Genomic DNA, 19,102 nt, shown 5'->3' with positions numbered 1-19,102 from the left:
CTGTGCGGGGATTGCGGGACCGCAGGTTCGAGGCCCGGGTCGGGATCGTGAGTGCGCTGAGTTGCGCGGTCTCAGCCGGAGTTGGGCTGACGCGTGGGGCGAGCAGAGCCGTGCCCTCCTCCTCCACGTCGCCAGGTTTTGGGAACGTGTACGGGGAAGTGACAGCACCCCGCTCACTGGAAAGAACGGGAAAAAGGAAAAGAAAAAAGAAAAATACTGTTTATTTCACACCACTACATCAAGTGCATCATGTCTCCCACGTCCCCGGCATGGCCGCCACTGCCGCGCTCCATCTGTCCGTCTGTCTGTCCATCCCTGTCCGTCTATCCCTGTTCATCCATCCCCATCGCTCCCCAGGCTTGGGGGGGGGGGTGGTGGTCCCACTCCCCAAACCCTTTCCCCTCACTCTCAGCCTTGCCCGTCCCCCCTTAGTGCAGCATCAATGTGGGACCGGGGGGACACAGCGCTGGGTGGGGGGCACCCCCAGACCTCAATGCTGTGACACCTTCATTTCGGGGTTCACGTGGCTCTATAGTCCTTCAGAGGGCTGAGCACCTGGGGAGGGGGCGAAATAAAGGGCTGAAACCCAACCGGGGCCTTAACGCTATCCGGAAACACAGAAAAGTCACAGAAAAAGGAGAAAACAGCCAAAAAAAAAAAAGAAAAAAAAGAAAAAAAAAAAAAGGAACATCGTTCTGGGATGGGAGAACAGACATAGAATCGGGGCCTTCCTCCCCAGGGGGACACGGGGTGCAGGAGGGGTCCGGCACCACGCACAGAACGGGGCGACGAGGCATACGTGTGACACGGGGAGCAAACATGGCTGGGGGGGGAGGGGGGGGACGGAGGGGGGGCACAGAACGGTGGGGAGGGAACCCCACACCCCCACGGAGCCGAGTGAGGGCTGGGGCGGGGGAGTGGGTCACAAAGTGCTGATCAATGGCAGAGGCTGCGGGTGAGGGGGGGTCGGGTCGGAGGGGGGTCGGAGGAGGGACCCCCATCCTTAGGGGATCTGAAAGACGTTGAGCTTGCTCGTGTTCTTCAGCGTCTGGCGGCGGTTGCAGAACCACACGCGCACCACCTCGCGGTCGTAGTTGAGCTCCTTGGCGATCTCGGTGATCTCCTGGCCCGTGGGCAGGGCGTTCTTCTCAAAGTAGGCGTTGAGCGCCTCGATGGCCTGCGGCGTGAAGGACGTGCGGCGCTTGCGTTTCTTGGATGGCTCCCCGCCAACGAACTCCATCAGGTTCTGCTGGCCCTCCTGGTTGCGCAGCTCCGCCTCGCTCAGCCATTTCTCCAGCACCGGCTTCAGCTTCTGAGCGCTTTTGGGGGTGATGTCGAGCTTCTCGAACCTGCGGGGCCACCGCGGAGTCACCGTATTGCTGAGAGCGTTGTACCCAAACCCAATCCCAAACCCAAACCTTGAGGCACTGCTTGAGCTCTGGCTGCTTGAGACCGTGACCATGGCCTTGGGGAACCCAGCCCGCGTCCTTCCAACCCAACCATCCCGTGGTTCTGTGATCTTTCAGGACCCTTCCAACCCAACCATCCCGTGGTTCTGTGATCTTTCAGGATCCTTCCAACCCAACCATCCCGTGCTTCTGTGATCTTTCAGGACCCTTCCAACCCAACCATCCCGTGGTTCTATGATCTTTCAGGACCCTTCCAACCCAACCATCCCGTGGTTCTGTGATCTTTCAGGACCCTTCCAACCCAAACACTCTATAGTTCTATGATCTTCAAGGTCCTTTCCAACTGAACCATCCCATGGCTCTGTGACCTTTGATGATCCTTCCAACTCAACCATCCTATGTTTCTGTGGTTTTAAAGAACCCTTCCAATCCAACCATCCTGTGGTTCTATGATCTTTAAGGAACTTCCCAAATCCAACCATCCCAGGGTTCTGGTTCTGTGATCTTTCAGGACCCCTCCCAACCCAACCATCCCATGGCTCTACGACCTTTCAGGACCCCTCCCAACCCAATCATCCCGTGGCTCTACGACCTTTCAGGACCCCTCCCAACCCAACCATCCCATGTCTCTTTGACCTTTCAGGACCCTTCCCAATCTAACTATCCCATGTCTCTTTGACCTTTCAGGACCCTTCCCAATCTAACTATCCCATGTCTCTTTGACCTTTCAGGACCCTTCCCAATCTAACTATCCCATGTCTCTTTGACCTTTCAGGACCCCTCCCAACCCAACCATCCCATGGCTCTACGACCTTTCAGGATCCCACCCAACCCAACCATCCCGTGGCTCTACGACCTTTCAGGACCCCTCCCAACCCAACCATCCCGTGGCTCTACGACCTTTCAGGACCCCTCCCAACCACCCATCCCATGGCTCTATGACCTTTCAGGACCCTTCCAACCCAACCATCCCATGTCTCTTTGACCTTTCAGGACCCTTCCAACCCAACCATCCCATGTCTCTTTGACCTTTCAAGACCCCTCCGAACCCAACCATCCCGTGGCTCTACAACCTTTCAGGACCCCTCCCAACCCAACCATCCCCCCATCCTACGCTCCCACACAGGGAGGCTGTAGGGGCTGCCCCATCTCCACGCCGCACCTGCAGATGGCAGACTGGCTGTACGCCGGTCCCTCGGTGGCCGTCAGCGCCTGCCCCACCTGCGTTTGCGTCAGCCCCAGGGACAGACGCCGGATCTTGAAGTTCTTGGCGAACTCCCGGATCTCCTCCAGGTTGATGCCGTCCTCCTCGGCGCTGCTGTTGGGCGCCGCGGGCTCTGCAGGTGACATACGGCGTGAGCGGTGATGGATCCCACTGCACCTCCCCACCCCAAAGGGGAAACCCCCCCATCCACCCTTCAGCTCCACGTGGGGGTGGAGCGACTCACTGGACACCAGCTGGCTGACGGTGGGGGTCTCCGAGCAGGTGATGGGGATGGGGGTCGGGGTCGCCTTGGCTGCTGGGGCTGGGCTGGCGATGACCACGGCTGGTTGGGACAGCGCTGGGGCCGGCTGGATGGGCTGCACCTGGGGGTCAGAGCAGTGTTCCAAACCCAGCCCCACAGCATCCCTATGGGGAGACTGTCAACCTGCTGCTCCCAGGGGAACATGGGAACAACAGTGTCCCCAGCCCATTCCCACAGCATCCCTATGGGGCGATTGTCACCCTACTGAGACCAGGAACACATGGGAGGACAGCAGTGCCCCCAACCCAGCCCCACAGCATCCCTATGGGGAGACTGTCACCCTACTGAGACCAGGAACACATGGAGGTCAGCAGTGTCCCCAGCCCAGCCCCACAGCATCCCTATGGGGAGACTGTCAACCTGCTGCTTCCAGGGGAGCATGGGAACAACAGTGTCCCCAGCCCATTCCCACAGCATCCCTATGGGGTGACTGTCACCCTATTGAGACCAGGAACACATGGGAGGACAGCAGTGCCCCCAGCCCAGCCCCACAGCATCCCTATGGGGTGACTGTCACCCTACTGAGACCAGGAACACATGGGAGGACAGCAGTGCCCCCAACCCAGCCCCACAGCATTCCTATGGGGTGACTGTCACCCTACTGAGACCAGGAACACATGGGAGGACAGCAGTGCCCCCAACCCAGCCCCACAGCATCCCTATGGGGTGACTGTCACCCTATTGAGACCAGGAACACAAGGGAGGACAGCAGTGCCCCCAGCCCAGTCCCACAGCATCCCTATGGGGTGACTGTCACCCTACTGAGACCAGGAACACATGGGAGGACAGCAGTGCCCCCAGCCCAGCCCCACAGCATCCCTAAGGGTGTCACCATCACCCTGCTGCTATGAGGGACAGACAGACAGGGACAGCGGTGTCCCCAGCACAGCCCCCTCTATGGGGTGACTCAGTGGGGCCGGGCCGATTCACACCCCATGGATGCTCTCACCCCTCCCCATGCCTGGGGCTCACCTCACTCTTGCTGGGGTCTCAGGGGGGCCGCTCTTTTTGCCTGTGGCCGCCTGGATGGTTCCGCTGGCCAACGTGGCGATCACCTGGCCCTGGGCATTGAGCAGCAGCTGCGGGGTCACCGCCTGCACCTGCAGGCTGGGGGTGGGAGCCGGGTTGGCCGCCGCGATGCCGGGGGGTTCACAACCCAGGGGAGGGTCCCGATCACCTGGGGAGTGGGAGAAGCATGAGCTGCGGGCGGCCATCCCTCAAACGACCAGCCCATAGCGCCGACCCCTCCCCTACCCGCTGCCCCCCACCCTCCCCCCAGTTAGCGGTACCTGTCCCTGCGCGTTGGTCAGGAGCTGCCCCGCGATGCTCTGCACGCTGGGGATGGTGTTGGCGATCACGGGGGCGGCCGCCAGAGAACCGAGGAGCTGCGTCTGACCTCCCAGGGAAGCGGCACCGATCTGCGGGGGGAGCGAGAGGAGCCGTCACCCCCCCGGCCCACGGCCAATGTGGGTCGTTCTCCCCGCTCCGTGCCCCCCCGGGACAGCAGAGAGGGCTCAGCATCCCACGGAGATGGGGAAACTGAGGCAGGGGAGGGGGGCCGGAGGGGCACAGAGCCCCTCGCCCGCGGCACACGGGGTGGCAAACGGGGGGGGGGCTGTGGGGGCTGCCCGGCTCCTTACTATGCCCGGATTAAAGGCGAATCCGGCCGGCTGCACCGCGATCTGGGGCTGCGTCTCCAGCGGTTTCGTTGCGGGAGCGGCGTTGGGTTGCGGTAGGATGGGGGGGGGCTGGGAGGGGTACGAGCTCTGCGGCTGCGGGGGGGCCGGGGCTGAGCGGGGGGCAGCGGGGCCGGGATGGCCGTGTTGAGGACGGCGGCGGCGGCTGCGAGGAAAGAGACGGAAAGAACGTGAGAGGGGCAGGAGGGGACGCAAAGCCGCCTGCGGGTTCGGCTCCGTCCGTCCCGTCCCGAAGGTGCTGCGGCTCAGCCGGCAGCTCGGCACCCCCCCCACCTCCACCCCCGCCCCCCACCAACCCAGGGATGGGTCCCTCCGCCCGGCTCTGCACCCACAGAGCCCACAGTGCTGACCCCGGAGCTTGGGGAGGGGGTGCTTCCCAGCCCTGAGCCCGGAGCCCCGAACCGGACCGTGACCCCATGGCTGCCCCCGGCCCCGAACCCCGCGCCGGTCCTCGTCACACCCCACCGCCATCCTCCGTCCTGCCCGCCCCTCTCCCGCTCTCCCAGCACCTTTCGGACGCGGGGGGGTCCCGACAAACCCTGCTTCTTCCAACGCCCGCCATTAACCACCGGTGCAGACCCCTCCGGGAGAGGACGGCCGCGGTTCGGCGCAAGCCGGGGAGGAGCAGGCGTGCAATTAAGGATGCTGCAAAGCAGAAGAGCACCGGTTACCTTGCAGATTGGCTATAGGCGGTTTGAAAATTCCCCCTGTAGGAGAAGCAGCCGTCAGTCCGGGAAGGGCAGCGACCGTTGCTGTAGGAAATGTCCACACAGCCAGCCCCTGCTGACCTGCCACTTGACCTGCAATACTGATGGGGATAAGAAGAGGTTGAGTAACTGTCCCTGCCGGAACCATTACTCCTGTCACAACTGTTGCTAAGTTTTCCTGAGTCAAGACCTGCAAAAGCAAACAAGATTTAAAAAAGAACAAAAATCAACTCCACTGCAGACAGCATCAGCGAGGCAAGAGCGAGCGCGGCCGGGGCTCCCTCCCATCTCACAGCTGGGATCCCAGCTCCGCCGACCCCCCCCTTCCCCTCCCCCCGCCCCCAAAAGGGGGTGATGCTCCCCACCCCCCCATCCCGGCCCACCCCCACGCGTCGCTCTCTGGCAGCACCTCGGGGGGAGGGCGCAGAGCGGGGGATGCAGCGGTGGTCCGGGGGGCGGCTCCACACCCTGTGCCACCGCTGCGCTGTGTGCCCCCGACCCGCGGCCCCGCGTGTGCGTGTGCGTGTCCCCATATCCAGCCAGCTGCCCCCCCCCGAGCCCCTCCCGTAGTTACCTGCGGGGCTGTTTGCACGGCCAGCGGGGCCAGGGGCTGCGGCTGCTGGCTGCTGGAGGGGCTCAGGGTCCCCGTAGTGCCGGCGGGGGCTCCGGTTGGAGGCTTGGCTTTGCCTGGGGAGGCGGATGAGAGGGGATGAGCGCCCAGAGCGGGAGGATGGGGTGGGGGTGTTGTGTTAAAAAGGGTTGGCAGAGATAACCTCCGGTGTTCCCACGTGTCCCAATAGTGGGGGTGGGGGTGCCCGGATTGGCGCTGTCAATCCCATTGCATTCAATATATGAACTCTGGATTCCACCCTGGTTCCACCCCGGAGTGCAGAGCAGCTCCGTCTCAGTGACCCACACGGCCCCATGGGGAGTTGGGCTGTGAGAACAACAGGACGAGGGGTGATGGGTGACACTGCACTGGGGGGGGTCAGGTTGGACATCAGCAACAATTTCTCCTCTGGAAGAGCGGTGATGGGCTGCCCCATGGGAGGGCGGGGGGGTCCCCATCTCCAAGAGATGCTGAAGAACGGAGGAGATGCGGCGCATGGAGATGTGACAGTGGGCACAGGGGGGGTGGGGTTGGATCTCAGAGGTGTTTTCCAATCTCAACGCTTCTGCAGATGGGGACAGTGATTGGAGCAATGGGTTCTTCTGGATTGTGGCCATGGAGTGCACTGTGTGCAGAGAGCACGCGAGGAACAACAGCGTGAGCAATGCAGGCAGTCAAACCATGGGCTGACTCAGCGAGGTTTCTGAGCGGAGCTTCAACAAATCACAGAGTCACAGAGTCACAGAAGGGTTGGGTTGGAAGGGAGCTCAAGGATCACGGAGCTCCAACCCCCCGCCACACGCAGGGCCACCAACCTCCACATCTCACAGCAGCCCAGGCTGCCCAGGGCCCCATCCTTGCTGGCCTCGAACACCTCCAGGGATGGACGGGGATCCACAGCCTCTCTGGGCAGCTGTTCCAGCACCTCCCCACTCTCACAGCAAACAACTTCCCCCTGACAGCCAACTGAAAGCTGCCCTCCCTCCGCTTCCAGCCGTTCCCCTCGTCCTGCTGTTTCTCCCCTTCCCAAGAGCTGATCCCCTCCTGTCTGCAGGCTCCCTTGAGGTCCTGCAGGCTGCACTCAGCTCCCCCCCAGCCTTCTCTTCTCCAGGCTGAACGAGCCCAGCTCCCTCAGCCTGGCTTTGCAGGGAGGTGCTGCAGCCCCTGCTCATCTCTGTGGCTCCTCCGGACCCTCTCCAACAGCTCCCTGTCCTTCCTGTGCTGGGGGCTCCAGCCCTGGACGCAGCGCTGCAGACGGGGCCTCACAAAGCGGAGCAGAGGGGGACGATCACCTCCCTGTCCCTGCTGCCACCCCTCTGCTGCTGGAGCCCAGGATCCCCTTTGCTTTCCGAGCTGCAATCGCACCCTGCTGGCTCACGGTCAGCTTTTCACCCCCCGGGACCCCCAGCTCCTTCTCTGCAGGGCTGCTCTCAAGGACCCTCCTTCCAGTCCGTACGGATGCCTGCCATTCCTCCGGCCCAAGTGCCAAACTCTGCACTTTGCCGTGCTGAACCTCATCAGCTTCGCCCAGGCCCACCTTTCCAGCCTCTCCAGGTCCCTCTGAACAGCATCCCTTCCTCCCACAATCCAATCACACCACCTCACACCCAAATCGGGGTAACCCTCCCCACCGACACAACACATGGGCGCAGAGCCGCGCTGTCTGTGATGCTTGATGCTCTGCAGGAGGATGAGGAGGGCTGACTTTGGTACCCGGTGACCGAGCGAGGCGCTTTGGTTTGCTGCCAAAAGCCAACCTGCCGTCTCTGTGCCGCGCTGCGTTTCGCTGCTGGGCTGCCCATCCTCGGCGGCCGCATCGCCGCTCCGTGCCGGGGATTCCTGCAGGTCGCTCCCTGTTGGTGGCACCGCCGCTGCTCTGCGCTCCTCCTCGGCTTGAGGTGCGGCGTCCACACCGACCTCCAGCACACGGATGGTTTCGTGGCCGGACATGACGATGACCTGAGGACACCCAAAGTGACTCAGCTTCAGGAGGGGGGGGGATTCCATAATCACAGGGTCACAAAGTCACAGCAGGGTTGGGTTGGAAGGGAGCTCAAGGATCACGGAGCTCCAACCCCCCGCCACACGCAGGGCCACCAACCTCCACATCTCACAGCAGCCCAGGCTGCCCAGGGCCCCATCCTTGCTGCCCTCGAACACCTCCAGGGATGGACGGGGATCCACAGCCTCTCTGGGCAGCTGTTCCAGCACCTCCCCACTCTCACAGCAAACAACTTCCCCCTAACAGCCAACTGAAAGCTGCCCTCCCTCCGCTTCCAGCCGTTCCCCTCGTCCTGCTGTTTCTCCCCTTCCCAAGAGCTGATCCCCTCCTGTCTGCAGGCTCCCTTGAGGTCCTGCAGGCTGCACTCAGCTCCCCCCCAGCCTTCTCTTCTCCAGGCTGAACAGCCCAGCTCCCTCAGCCTGGCTTTGCAGGGAGGTGCTGCAGCCCCTGCTCATCTCTGTGGCTCCTCCGGACCCTCTCCAACAGCTCCCTGTCCTTCCTGTGCTGGGGGCTCCAGCCCTGGATGCAGCGCTGCAGGGCCCCATCCTTGCTGGCCTCGAACACCTCTAGGGATGGGGCAAATCCTTCCCCCACATCCCCAAGGGGAGCTCGAAGCCCCTGAGCACAGAGTGGCCCATCTCCCCGCTCTCTTAATGAGCAGCCAAAGGGCTCGGCTGTCATTAACCACAGCACTGGGGGGTGATGTCTTCAGAAGGTCCCCCCCCCCAGGGCAGCAAGCATTGCGATGGGATCAAACAGCGCCGGGCAAATGCTGAGCACCAACCTCAGGGTCGGAGAGACGCCCATGGCACACACAGAGCTGACCCAGGGGCATTTCCATCGCATCTCCCACGGAACTTTGCTTCTCCGGATGATGGAGCGACCAACCGTGGGGCTGCCCACCCCCCCCAACCCCCCTTCGATCCCCCCGGGGACCCATACCTGCTCATTGACCGTCAGCGGGGCATCCTGGCTCCGCACGGCCGCAGCGTCCATTGCGTGCTCCCCAGGAGGTGGCGGAGGGTGGGGGTCCGGCTCAGACCTTCCTCATGCTGCAAGGAAGGGACACAGCCCCCATCACCCCCCGCCCACCCGCAGCATCGCTCCTTGGGCTGAACTTCCCCTGGCACTGGAGGTGCAATGAGGTGTTCCCAGCGGGAAAGGCTCACACACCTGTTGGTGGGGCGCTCACACACCCACTGGAGGTCTCACACACCCATTGGGGGTCCCACTTTCCTGTTGAGGTCTCACAAACCCACTGGGGGCCCCACACACTCATTTGGGGTCTCACACACTCATTTGGGGTCTCACACACCCATTTGGGGTCTCACACACCCATTTGGGGTCTCACACATCCATTTGGGGCCTCACACACCCATTTGGGGTCTCACACACCCATTTGGGGCCACACACATCCATTTGGGGCCTCACACATCCATGGGGTCTCACACACCCATTTGGGGTCTCACACATTCATTGGGGGTTCTATATTCCTGTTGGGAGTCTCACATACCCATTGGGGGTCTCATATTTCTACTGGGGTCTCACACTCTTGTTGGGGGGGCTCAAACATCCACCAGGGGGGCTCACGCTCCTGCTGGGGGTCTCACACACCCATTTGGGGTCTCACACACTCATCTGGGGTCTCACACATTCATTTGGGGTCTCACACACCCATTTGGGTCTCACATATTCATTTGGGGTCTCACACATTCATTTGGGGTCTCACACACCCATTTGGGTCTCACACACCCATTTGGGGTCTCACACATTCATTTGGGGTCTCACAAACCCATTTGGGGTCTCACAAATCCACTGGGGATCTCACACACTCATTTGAGGTCTCACACACCCATTTGGGGTCCCACACACCCACTGGGGGTCTCACACACTCATCGGGGGTCTCACACACCCACTGAGGGTCTCACACACCCATCTGGGGCCTCACACACTCATTTGGGGTCTCACACACCCATGGGGTCTCACACACCCATTTGGGGTCTCACACACCCACTGGGGGTCTCACACACCCATGGGGTCTCACACACTCATTTGGGGTCTCACACACCCATGGGTCTCACACACCCACTGGGGGTCTCACACACTCATCGGGGGTCTCACACACCCACTGGGGGTCTCACACACCCATTTGGGGTCTCACACATTCATTGGGGGTTCTATATTCCTGTTGGGAGTCTCACACACCCATTGGGGGTCTCATATTTCTACTGGGGTCTCACACTCTTGTTGGGGGGGCTCAAACACCCACCAGGGGGGCTCACGCTCCTGCTGGGGGTCTCACACACCCATTTGGGGTCTCACACACTCATCTGGGGTCTCACACATTCATTTGGGGTCTCACACACCCATTTGGGTCTCACACACCCATTTGGGGTCTCACAAACCCATTTGGGGTCTCACAAATCCACTGGGGATCTCACACACTCATTTGAGGTCTCACACACCCATTTGGGGTCCCACACACCCACTGGGGGTCTCACACACTCATCGGGGGTCTCACACACCCACTGAGGGTCTCACACATTCATTTAGGATCTCACACACCCATTTGGGGTCTCACAAACCCACTGGGGGTCTCACATATTCATTTGGGGTCTCACACACCCATGGTGTCTCGCACATTCTTTTGGGGTCTCACACACCCATATTGGGCCTCACAAATCCACTGGGGATCTCACACACTCATTTGAGGTCTCACGCACCCATTTGAGGTCCCACACCCATTGGGGGTCTCACACACCCATTGGGGGTCTCACACACTCATTGGGGGTCTCACACACCCACTGAGGGTCTCACACACCCATCTGGGGCCTCACACATTCATTTAGGATCTCACACACCCATTTGGGGTTTCACACACCCACTGGGGGTCTCACATATTCATTTGGGGTCTCACACACCCATGGGGTCTCGCACATTCTTTTGGGGTCTCACACACCCATTTGGGGTCTCACACATTCATTTGGGGTCTCACAAACCCATCTGGGGTCTCACAAACCCACTGGAGGTCTCACACGCCCACTGGAGGTCTAACACATTCATTTGGGGTCTCACAAAAACCCACTGGGGGTCTCACGCACCCATTTGGGGTCTCACAAACCCGTGGTGAGAAGATCCACATGGGAACATCCATATGGGAACACCTGGTTGGGAAAATCCATACGGGAACACCCAAATGGAACTACCTCAATGGGAACGCCTGGTTGGGAACATCCAGATGGGAATATCCCGATAGGAATATCCATATGGGAACACCATGATGGGAACACCATGCTGGGCAGATCCATATGGGAACATGCAAATGGGAACATCCATATGGGAACACCTGGATGGGAACATCCGCATGGGAACACTGTGATGGGAACATCCTGGTGGGAAAACCTGGATGGGAAGACCTGGATGAGAACAACCTTAAGACATCATCCATATGGGAGCACCTGGATGGGAATACCCAGATGGGAAGACCATGATGAGAAGATCCATATGGGAACATCCAAAAGGGAACACGTGAATGGGAAAATCCATATGGGAAAAGTCCTGGATGGAAACACCTGGATGGGACATCCATACGGGAACCCATGTATAGGAATGCCTGGATGAGAAGATCCATACTGGGACACCCAAATGGGAACACCCGATGGGAACATCCACATGGAGACACCATGATGGGAACATCCACATGGGGACACCATGATGGGAAGACCCACATGGGGACACCATGATGGGAAGACCCACATGGGGACACCATGATGGGAAGATCCACATGGGGACACCATGATGGGAAGACCCACATGGGGAAACCATGATGGGAAGATCCACATGGGGAAACCATGATGGGAAGATCCACATGGGAACACCATGATGGGAAGATCCACATGGGGACACCATGATGGGAAGACCCACATGGGGACGCCATGATGGGAAGACCCACATGGGGACACCATGATGGGAAGATCCACATGGGGACACCACGATGAGAAGACCCACATGGGGACGCCATGATGGGAAGATCCACATGGGGACACCATGATGGGAAGATCCACATGGGGACACCATGATGGGAAGACCCACATGGGGACGCCATGATGGGAAGACCCACATGGGGACGCCATGATGGGAAGACCCACATGGGGACACCACGATGGAAGACCCACATGGGGACACCACGATGAGAAGACCCACATGGGACACCACGATGGGAAGATCCACATGGGGACACCATGATGGGAAGATCCACATGGGGAAACCATGATGGGAAGACCCACATGGGGACACCATGATGGGAAGATCCACATGGGGAAACCATGATGGGAAGATCCACATGGGGACACCATGATGGGAAGACCCACATGGGGACGCCATGATGGGAAGACCCACATGGGGACGCCATGATGGGAAGACCCACATGGGGACGCCATGATGGGAAGACCCACATGGGGACACCCAAATGAGAACACGTGGATAGAAACCCTGGATGGGAACATTTGGATGGGAACACCCAGATGGGAACCCATGGATATGTGGACAGGAATACCTCAATGGGAACCCTTGGATTGGAACACCCTCACCCCAAAATCCACCTGGGAATGGAGGAGCCCCAGGGCTGCGATGTCCCCTGGCTGCATTCCATCAGCAGCAGCCGCTGTGCACTGTGAAACTTGGCCTGAGCCAGAGCAGGCACACACCTCGGGATGCCCACATGCACTTCCATTGACAATTTATTCCCTTGCAATGGACAGCAGAGCGAGGGACGAGTGGGCAGCCGAGCAGCAGCTGGAGTCGTTAAAAGTTAATGAGCTCTCCATCAAGCAGGGCCTGGTCAATGGTGAGCAGAGCGGAGCAAGGAGACCTGAACTGACTGCACGGGGTAGGGGTGGAGGGAAATGTGGGTGGGGAGGGTGGGAAGAGAGGAACCTGCAGCAGTGGGTTGTGTTAGAAGGGTCCTTAAAGATCATAGAACCATGGAATGGTTGGGTTGGAAGGGTCCAGAAAGAACACAGAAGCATCGGATGGTTGTGTTGGAAAGGTCCTGAAAGATCATAAAGCCATGGGATGGTTGGATTGGAAAGGACCTTCAAGATGATAGAACCACGGGATGGCTGGGTTGGAAGGGACCTTAATGGCCATAGAACCATCGGATGGCTGAGCTGAAAGGGTTCTGAAAGATCACAGAACCATAAGATGGTTGGGTTGGAAAGGTCCTGGAAAGATCATAGGACCATTGTATAGTCGGGCTGGAAGGGTCCTGGAAGATCATAGAACCAGGGGATGATTGAATTGGAAGGGCCCTTAAGGATCATAGAACCATGGGATGTTTGGGTTGGAAGGGTCCTGAAAGATCACAGAACCATGGGATGTTTGGGTTGGAAGGGTCCTGAAAGATCACAGAACCATGGGATGTTTGGATTGGAAGGGTCCTTGAAGCTCACCCAATCTGACCCCCCAGTCCCAACCCATGGATGCTGCAGGGCGCTCTGGGGGCACCCACTGCTCACTCACAGTTTGCTCTGAGGACGGCAGACGGCTGTTGGGTTGGGGATGTCCCAGTCCTTTGGGGTCACGCCGTCAGCTGTGGGGAAAGAGAAAGCAGAGCTGAGGCCATAGGGCTGAGAACCATCCCATCCCATCCCATCCCATCCCATCCCCATCCCATCCCATCCCCATCCCCATCCCCATCCCCATCCCCATCCTCACCCCCATCCCATCCCCATCCCATCCCATCCCCATCCCATCCCATCCCATCCCCATCCCATCCCATCCCCATCCCCATCCCCATCCCCATCCCCATCCCCATCCCATCCCTATCCCCATCCCATCCCCATCCCATCCCATCCCCATCCCATCCCATCCCCATCCCCATCCCCATCCCCATCCCCATCCTCACCCCCATCCCATCCCCATCCCATCCCATCCCCCTCCCATCCCATCCCCATCCCCATCCCCATCCCCATCCCCATCCCCATCCCCATCCCCACTCCACTCCATCTCATCCCCATCCACATCCACATCCCATCCCACCCCATCCCATCCCCATGGATCTCAGCAGCCAACACATTCAGTTCAACAAAATGCATCGATCCACGTCCCCACTGGGGAAAGCAATGGAGAGCAATTAGCGCTGGGCGATTAAGGGGACGTTGGTCCCGTCAGCTCTGAGCTGTTTGGTGGCACAATTCGGATCCGGGAGCTCCCCTGAATGCAGTGCTGCGTTTGGGGCTTCTTCACACTTTTTTTTTTTTTTTTTTGCAATTAATGGGACAATTAATTGGTGCAGATGGCGGCACACAGCGCGTGGTGAGAAGAGCCATTCGGCAACAGATGGCGGCCAGAACCAAAATGCACAAAATAATAATATTAAAAAAAGAGGGGGGGGGGGGGAGAGGGAAGGGAAGGAGAAGACCACCGGAGCTGCTCCAAATGATTACAGCCCCGTGTTAATTACAGCACTGATGAGTCACACGCGGATCCCATGTGGGCAGAACTCTCTGTCAGTGAGGGATCCGATGGGGTTAATTGGGGCCGGGTCATATGGGACAATGGGGACGTGGGGATGGGGATGAGGTGCCATCGTTATCCCAGTTTCATTCCTTCGCAATTCCCATCCCAGGGAAGCATCCATTGGGATCAATGAGGTCACTGAATATGGGAATGGACTCATTGGGATCAGCGAGGACATTGAGTATGGGGAGGGATCCATAGGGATTAATGAGGTCATTGAATGCAGGAAGGGATCCATTGGGATCAAGGAGGTCATTGAATACGGGAAGGGTCCCACTGGGATCAATGAGGTGATCAAATATGAGAGGAGACCCATTGGGATCAAATATGGGAAGCACCCATTGGGATCAAGGAGGTCACTGAATGCAGGAAGGGTCCCACGGGGATCAATGAGGTGATCAAATATGGGAAGGGACCCATTAGGATCAGTGAGGTCACTGAATATGGGAAGGGACCCATTGGGATCAATGAGGTGATCAAATATGAGAGGGGACCCATTGGGATCAAATATGGGAAGCACTCATTGGGATCAAGGAGGTCATTAAATATGGGAAGGGTCCCATTGGGATCAATGAGTTCATTTGAATACAGGAAGGGACCCATTGGGGTCAAAGAGGTGATCAAATATGGGAAGGGACCCATTGGGGTCAATGAGGTGATCCAATATGGGAAGGGACCCATTGGGGTCAAAGAGGTGATCCAATATGGGAAGGGACCCATTGGGGTCAAAGAGGTGATCAAATATGGGAAGGGACCCATTGGGGTCAATGAGGTGATCAAATATGGGAAGGGACCCATTGGGGTCAAAGAGGTGATCCAATATGGGAAGGGACCCATTGGGGTCAATGAGGTGATCCAATATGGGAAGGGACCCATTGGGGTCAATGAGGTGATCCAATATGGGAAGGGACCCATTGGGGTCAATGAGGTGATCAAATATGGGAAGGGACCCATTGGGGTCAAAGAGGTGATCCAATATGGGAAGGGACCCATTGGGGTCAAAGAGGTGATCCAATATGGGAAGGGACCCATTGGGGTCAAAGAGGTGATCCAATATGGGAAGGGACCCATTGGGGTCAATGAGGTGATCCAATATGGGAAGGGACCCATTAGGGTCACCAAACCCAATCCAACGTGTGGAGAAAGGTAGGAAAATGTGACCTGAATTCCCCCACCACCCCAAATCTGGCTGCTCCCCCCTCAGACAGGGTGGGGGGGTTACGGGGTCAGTGAGATGCGCATGGAGACAGAATGGGGGGAAGGAAAGGGGGGGTAAGTAGGGCACAATATAGGGGCACTGAGGGGGATTGGGGAGCACAAGGTTGGGGGCTACGGGGTGACCACGTTGGATTCCTCCAAACCCCCAATGCTTTCACCACACACACGCAGTGCTCCCAGTGCTCCCAGTGCTCCCAGCACAGCCTCCCAGTGGGGAAACTGAGGCACAGGACGGAGCCCCTCCCCACGATGCTCCCTATGGGCCCCTTCCAACTCGGGCTGCCCTACGATCCGATGATTTCCACCGCCCCACAATGCGGGAAGGGGAGGGGGGGCAGCCCCCACTGCTCCTCCCTGGGACCCCCTGAGGAGGGATGCGGGTTCTCCCCTTCGGAGCTCTACCAAAGCTGTTTTCATGGCTGTGTATGGAGAGGGGGGGGATCGGGGGGGGGGGGGGGGGGGGGGGTCGGGGGGGGTTAGCAGCCACGTGGGGCTTTAACTCCGCTATCCCCCAAATCCTCTTTGAGCCACCAAACGCAGCTGCTCTGCTCAATCGTGCCCGGTTTTACCATTTTCAGCCCCAAAAACCCGCATCCCTTAAAGGGTTTCGGGGGGGCAGAACCCCACCCTGATCCCAAACCAGACCCTCGAGGAACGCAGGCTCCCCTCCTCCTGCATTGTAACCCCCCCCCCCCCTCCACGAGCTGCAGCTGCCCCCTAGCAATGCCCTCATATGGGATAAAGGTCCCCCACCCCCAAGGCAACAACAGAGGGGAGCCGACACCCCAAATCCCCCCCACCCCTTTCCCTGTGGGGGGGGGCACAGTCATCCCCCCCCAAAGCACTCCAGTGTCCCCCACCACGGACTCCCCCCATCTCCTATCCGCACCGTGAATCCTGCACGCCCCCCCATCCCGGGGTGCTGCCCCCCCCCAAATCCCATCGACCACCTAAACCTCAATGCCCCCACCTTGCTCTCCCCATAACCCCCCCCCCAACCTGCAAACCACAAAGCTCCCAGCTCGTGCCCCCCATCAACCCCCCCATCCCGTGTCCCCCTAAATCTCAGTGTCCCCAGCTCATGACCTCCATCTCAACGCCCCCAATTCACCCCATTACCCCCTGCTCTGTGCCCCCCCCCCAAAAAAAAACCCTCAAAGCCCCTAGGTCGTGACCCCCATAAAGCCCCTCATCCTACATCCCACTAAACCCCACTGCCCCCATCGTGCTCACCCCATAATCCCCAACTCTGTGCCCCCAATCCCCCAGCACCCCTACGTTACGTCCTGCCTGCCCCCCCCACTCTATGGCCCCCTAAATCTGCATTCCCAAATCGTGCCCCCCCACATCTCCATGCCCATCTCACTGACCCCATAACCCCCATCCTGTACCCCCACAAACCTCAACGCCCCATAAGTCCCCATCCTCCATCCCTAAACCTCAATACCCCCATTCTGTGCCCCCCCACATCTCAATGCCCTCAACTCACCCCATAACCCCCCTGTATCCCACAAACCCCAATGCCCCACAATTGTGCCCCCCTAAGCCCCCCCACCCTCTGCCCCCTAAACCTCACTGCCCCCACGCTGTGTCCCCCATCTCAATGCCCCCAACTCACCCCACAACCCCCCAACTCTGCAACCCCTAAACCTCAATCCCCCCCAAAGCCCCCCACCCCGTGCCCCCCCACATCTCCATGCCCATCTCACTGACCCCATGACCCCCACCCTGCGCCCCCACAAACCCCACTACCCCACAGTTATGCCCCCCATAAGCCCCCATCCTCCGTCCCTAAACCTCAATGCCCCCACTCTGTGCCCCCCCATCTCGATGCCCTCAACTCACCCCATAACCCCCCTGTATCCCACAAACCCCGATACCCCAAAGTTGTGCCCCCACCCTCTGTCCCCTACGCCTCACTGCCCCCACGCTGTGCCCCCCATCTCAATGCCCCCAACTCACCCCACAACCCCCCAACTCTCCAACCCCTAAACCTCAACGCCCCCACAACGCCCCCCACCCCGTGCCCCCCAAACATCCCTAAATCGTGCCTTTCCAAAGACCCCCCCCACCACGCAACCCAGCGCCCCCAACTCACCTTCCCCAACCCCCCCTCCTGTCCCCCCAAACCTCCGTGCCCCCACATCTCAACACCCCCAACTCGCCGACCCCCCCGCTGCCCCCTTAAAGCCCAACGCCCCCAACTCGCCCACCCCCACCGCGTGCCCCCCAAACCCCAAAGTCCTCCCTCCGCCCCCCCCCCCACCCCGGCAGCCTCCCCCCAATCCACCCCACAACCCCCCACAACCGATCCCCGCACCGCTCTCTCTTTATCATAAATATATAAATTATGCTAATTACCGCATTGCATATTCACCGCGCCGGGCCCCACCGCCCCCCGCCCGGCCCCCGCGCGGCCCCGCAGCGCCCCGCACTCACCGCTCCGCACCGCACCGCTCCGCACCGCGGTCACCGCTGCACCGCGCGGCGGCGGCGGCGGCACAAAGGGGCGGGGGGGGGTGGAAGGGGGGGGGGAGTGGGGAGTGATGGGGGGTGGGGGGGGGGCGGCCCCGGAGCGGTGCGGGGTTGCGGGGGTGAGAAAAGAGAAGAGGGGGAGGTGGGGAGAGGAGGTTTTGGGGCCGTTTGGGGCGAATCGGTGGATTTTTGGGGTGGGTTTTTTTTTGTTTTCTCGGCTCGGGGATTTTTTTTTTTTTTTTTTTTTTTTTTTCCTTTTGCTGCTGCGTCATGAACATAATTTATGCGCGCGGCCTTTGCCGCAGCCGCGGGGCTGCACCGCGCACAGCGGCCGCCGGGGGCGCGCGGAGACCCCCCCGCCCCCCCTCCCCAAATCTCTCCGCGCCCCCCCCCCCAAATCTCTCCGCTCCCCCCCCCCCGGCCCCGGAGTGGGACCCCAAAGCGGAGCTGAGCCCCGAGCTCTTTCCCCCCCCCAATCCCCCCAGCCCCGAAGTCAAAGCTCCGAAACGCCAGAGCCCTGAGACCCCCAAACCGCAGCTCCCCCACCCCCCCGGGACTCCCGAAATGAAAGCTCCCCAAAATCACAGCCTCCCTTCCCCCCACCAACGCCGAGACCCCCGAAGTCAGAGCTTCTCAACTCCCGACACCCCCGTCCGTGAATCCGCCCGGCGCCGAGACCCCCAAAGCAGAGTCCCCCCCCCCGAGGCTCCCCAAAGTGCGAGCTCCACAAAACCACAGCCGCCCTCCAACCCTGAGACCCCCAGAGCCAGGCTTTCTCAAGTCCCTGGACCCTCACACATGAATCCCCCAAACCGGAGCCCCCCCGAGGCCCCCCAAACTGAGAGCTTCCCACATCCAGAACCCCCCCAAAGCCCGATACCCCCGAAGTCAGAGCTCTGAAACACCAGAGTCCTCAGAACCCCAAATTGGAGCCCCTTC

At 59.9% G+C, this 19,102-nt stretch overlaps 1 protein-coding gene across 1 annotated transcript; it reads right to left on the bottom strand.

Moving 5' to 3' along the window:
* Positions 1 to 201: 201 nt before the first annotated feature.
* On the bottom strand, positions 202 to 18,221 carry POU6F1 (POU class 6 homeobox 1). The gene is given in 14 exon segments (XM_085212397.1): positions 202 to 1,349; positions 2,572 to 2,746; positions 2,858 to 2,996; positions 3,913 to 4,085; positions 4,088 to 4,112; positions 4,225 to 4,353; positions 4,576 to 4,712; positions 4,715 to 4,777; positions 5,304 to 5,529; positions 5,914 to 6,026; positions 7,707 to 7,908; positions 8,894 to 9,003; positions 13,472 to 13,541; positions 18,128 to 18,221. Coding segments are annotated over 12 exon segments (1,782 nt in total). The 5' UTR covers positions 8,948 to 9,003; positions 13,472 to 13,541; positions 18,128 to 18,221; the 3' UTR covers positions 202 to 1,003.
* Between the last annotated feature and the right edge of the window lie 881 nt (positions 18,222 to 19,102).

Source organism: Meleagris gallopavo, chromosome 31 (assembly GCF_905368555.1).
Source record: "Meleagris gallopavo chromosome 31, MGAL_WU_HG_1.1, whole genome shotgun sequence".
NCBI lineage: Eukaryota > Metazoa > Chordata > Aves > Galliformes > Phasianidae > Meleagris > Meleagris gallopavo.
Note: the sequence above shows the minus strand (reverse complement) of the source record. Positions and strands in the feature narration are given on the sequence as shown.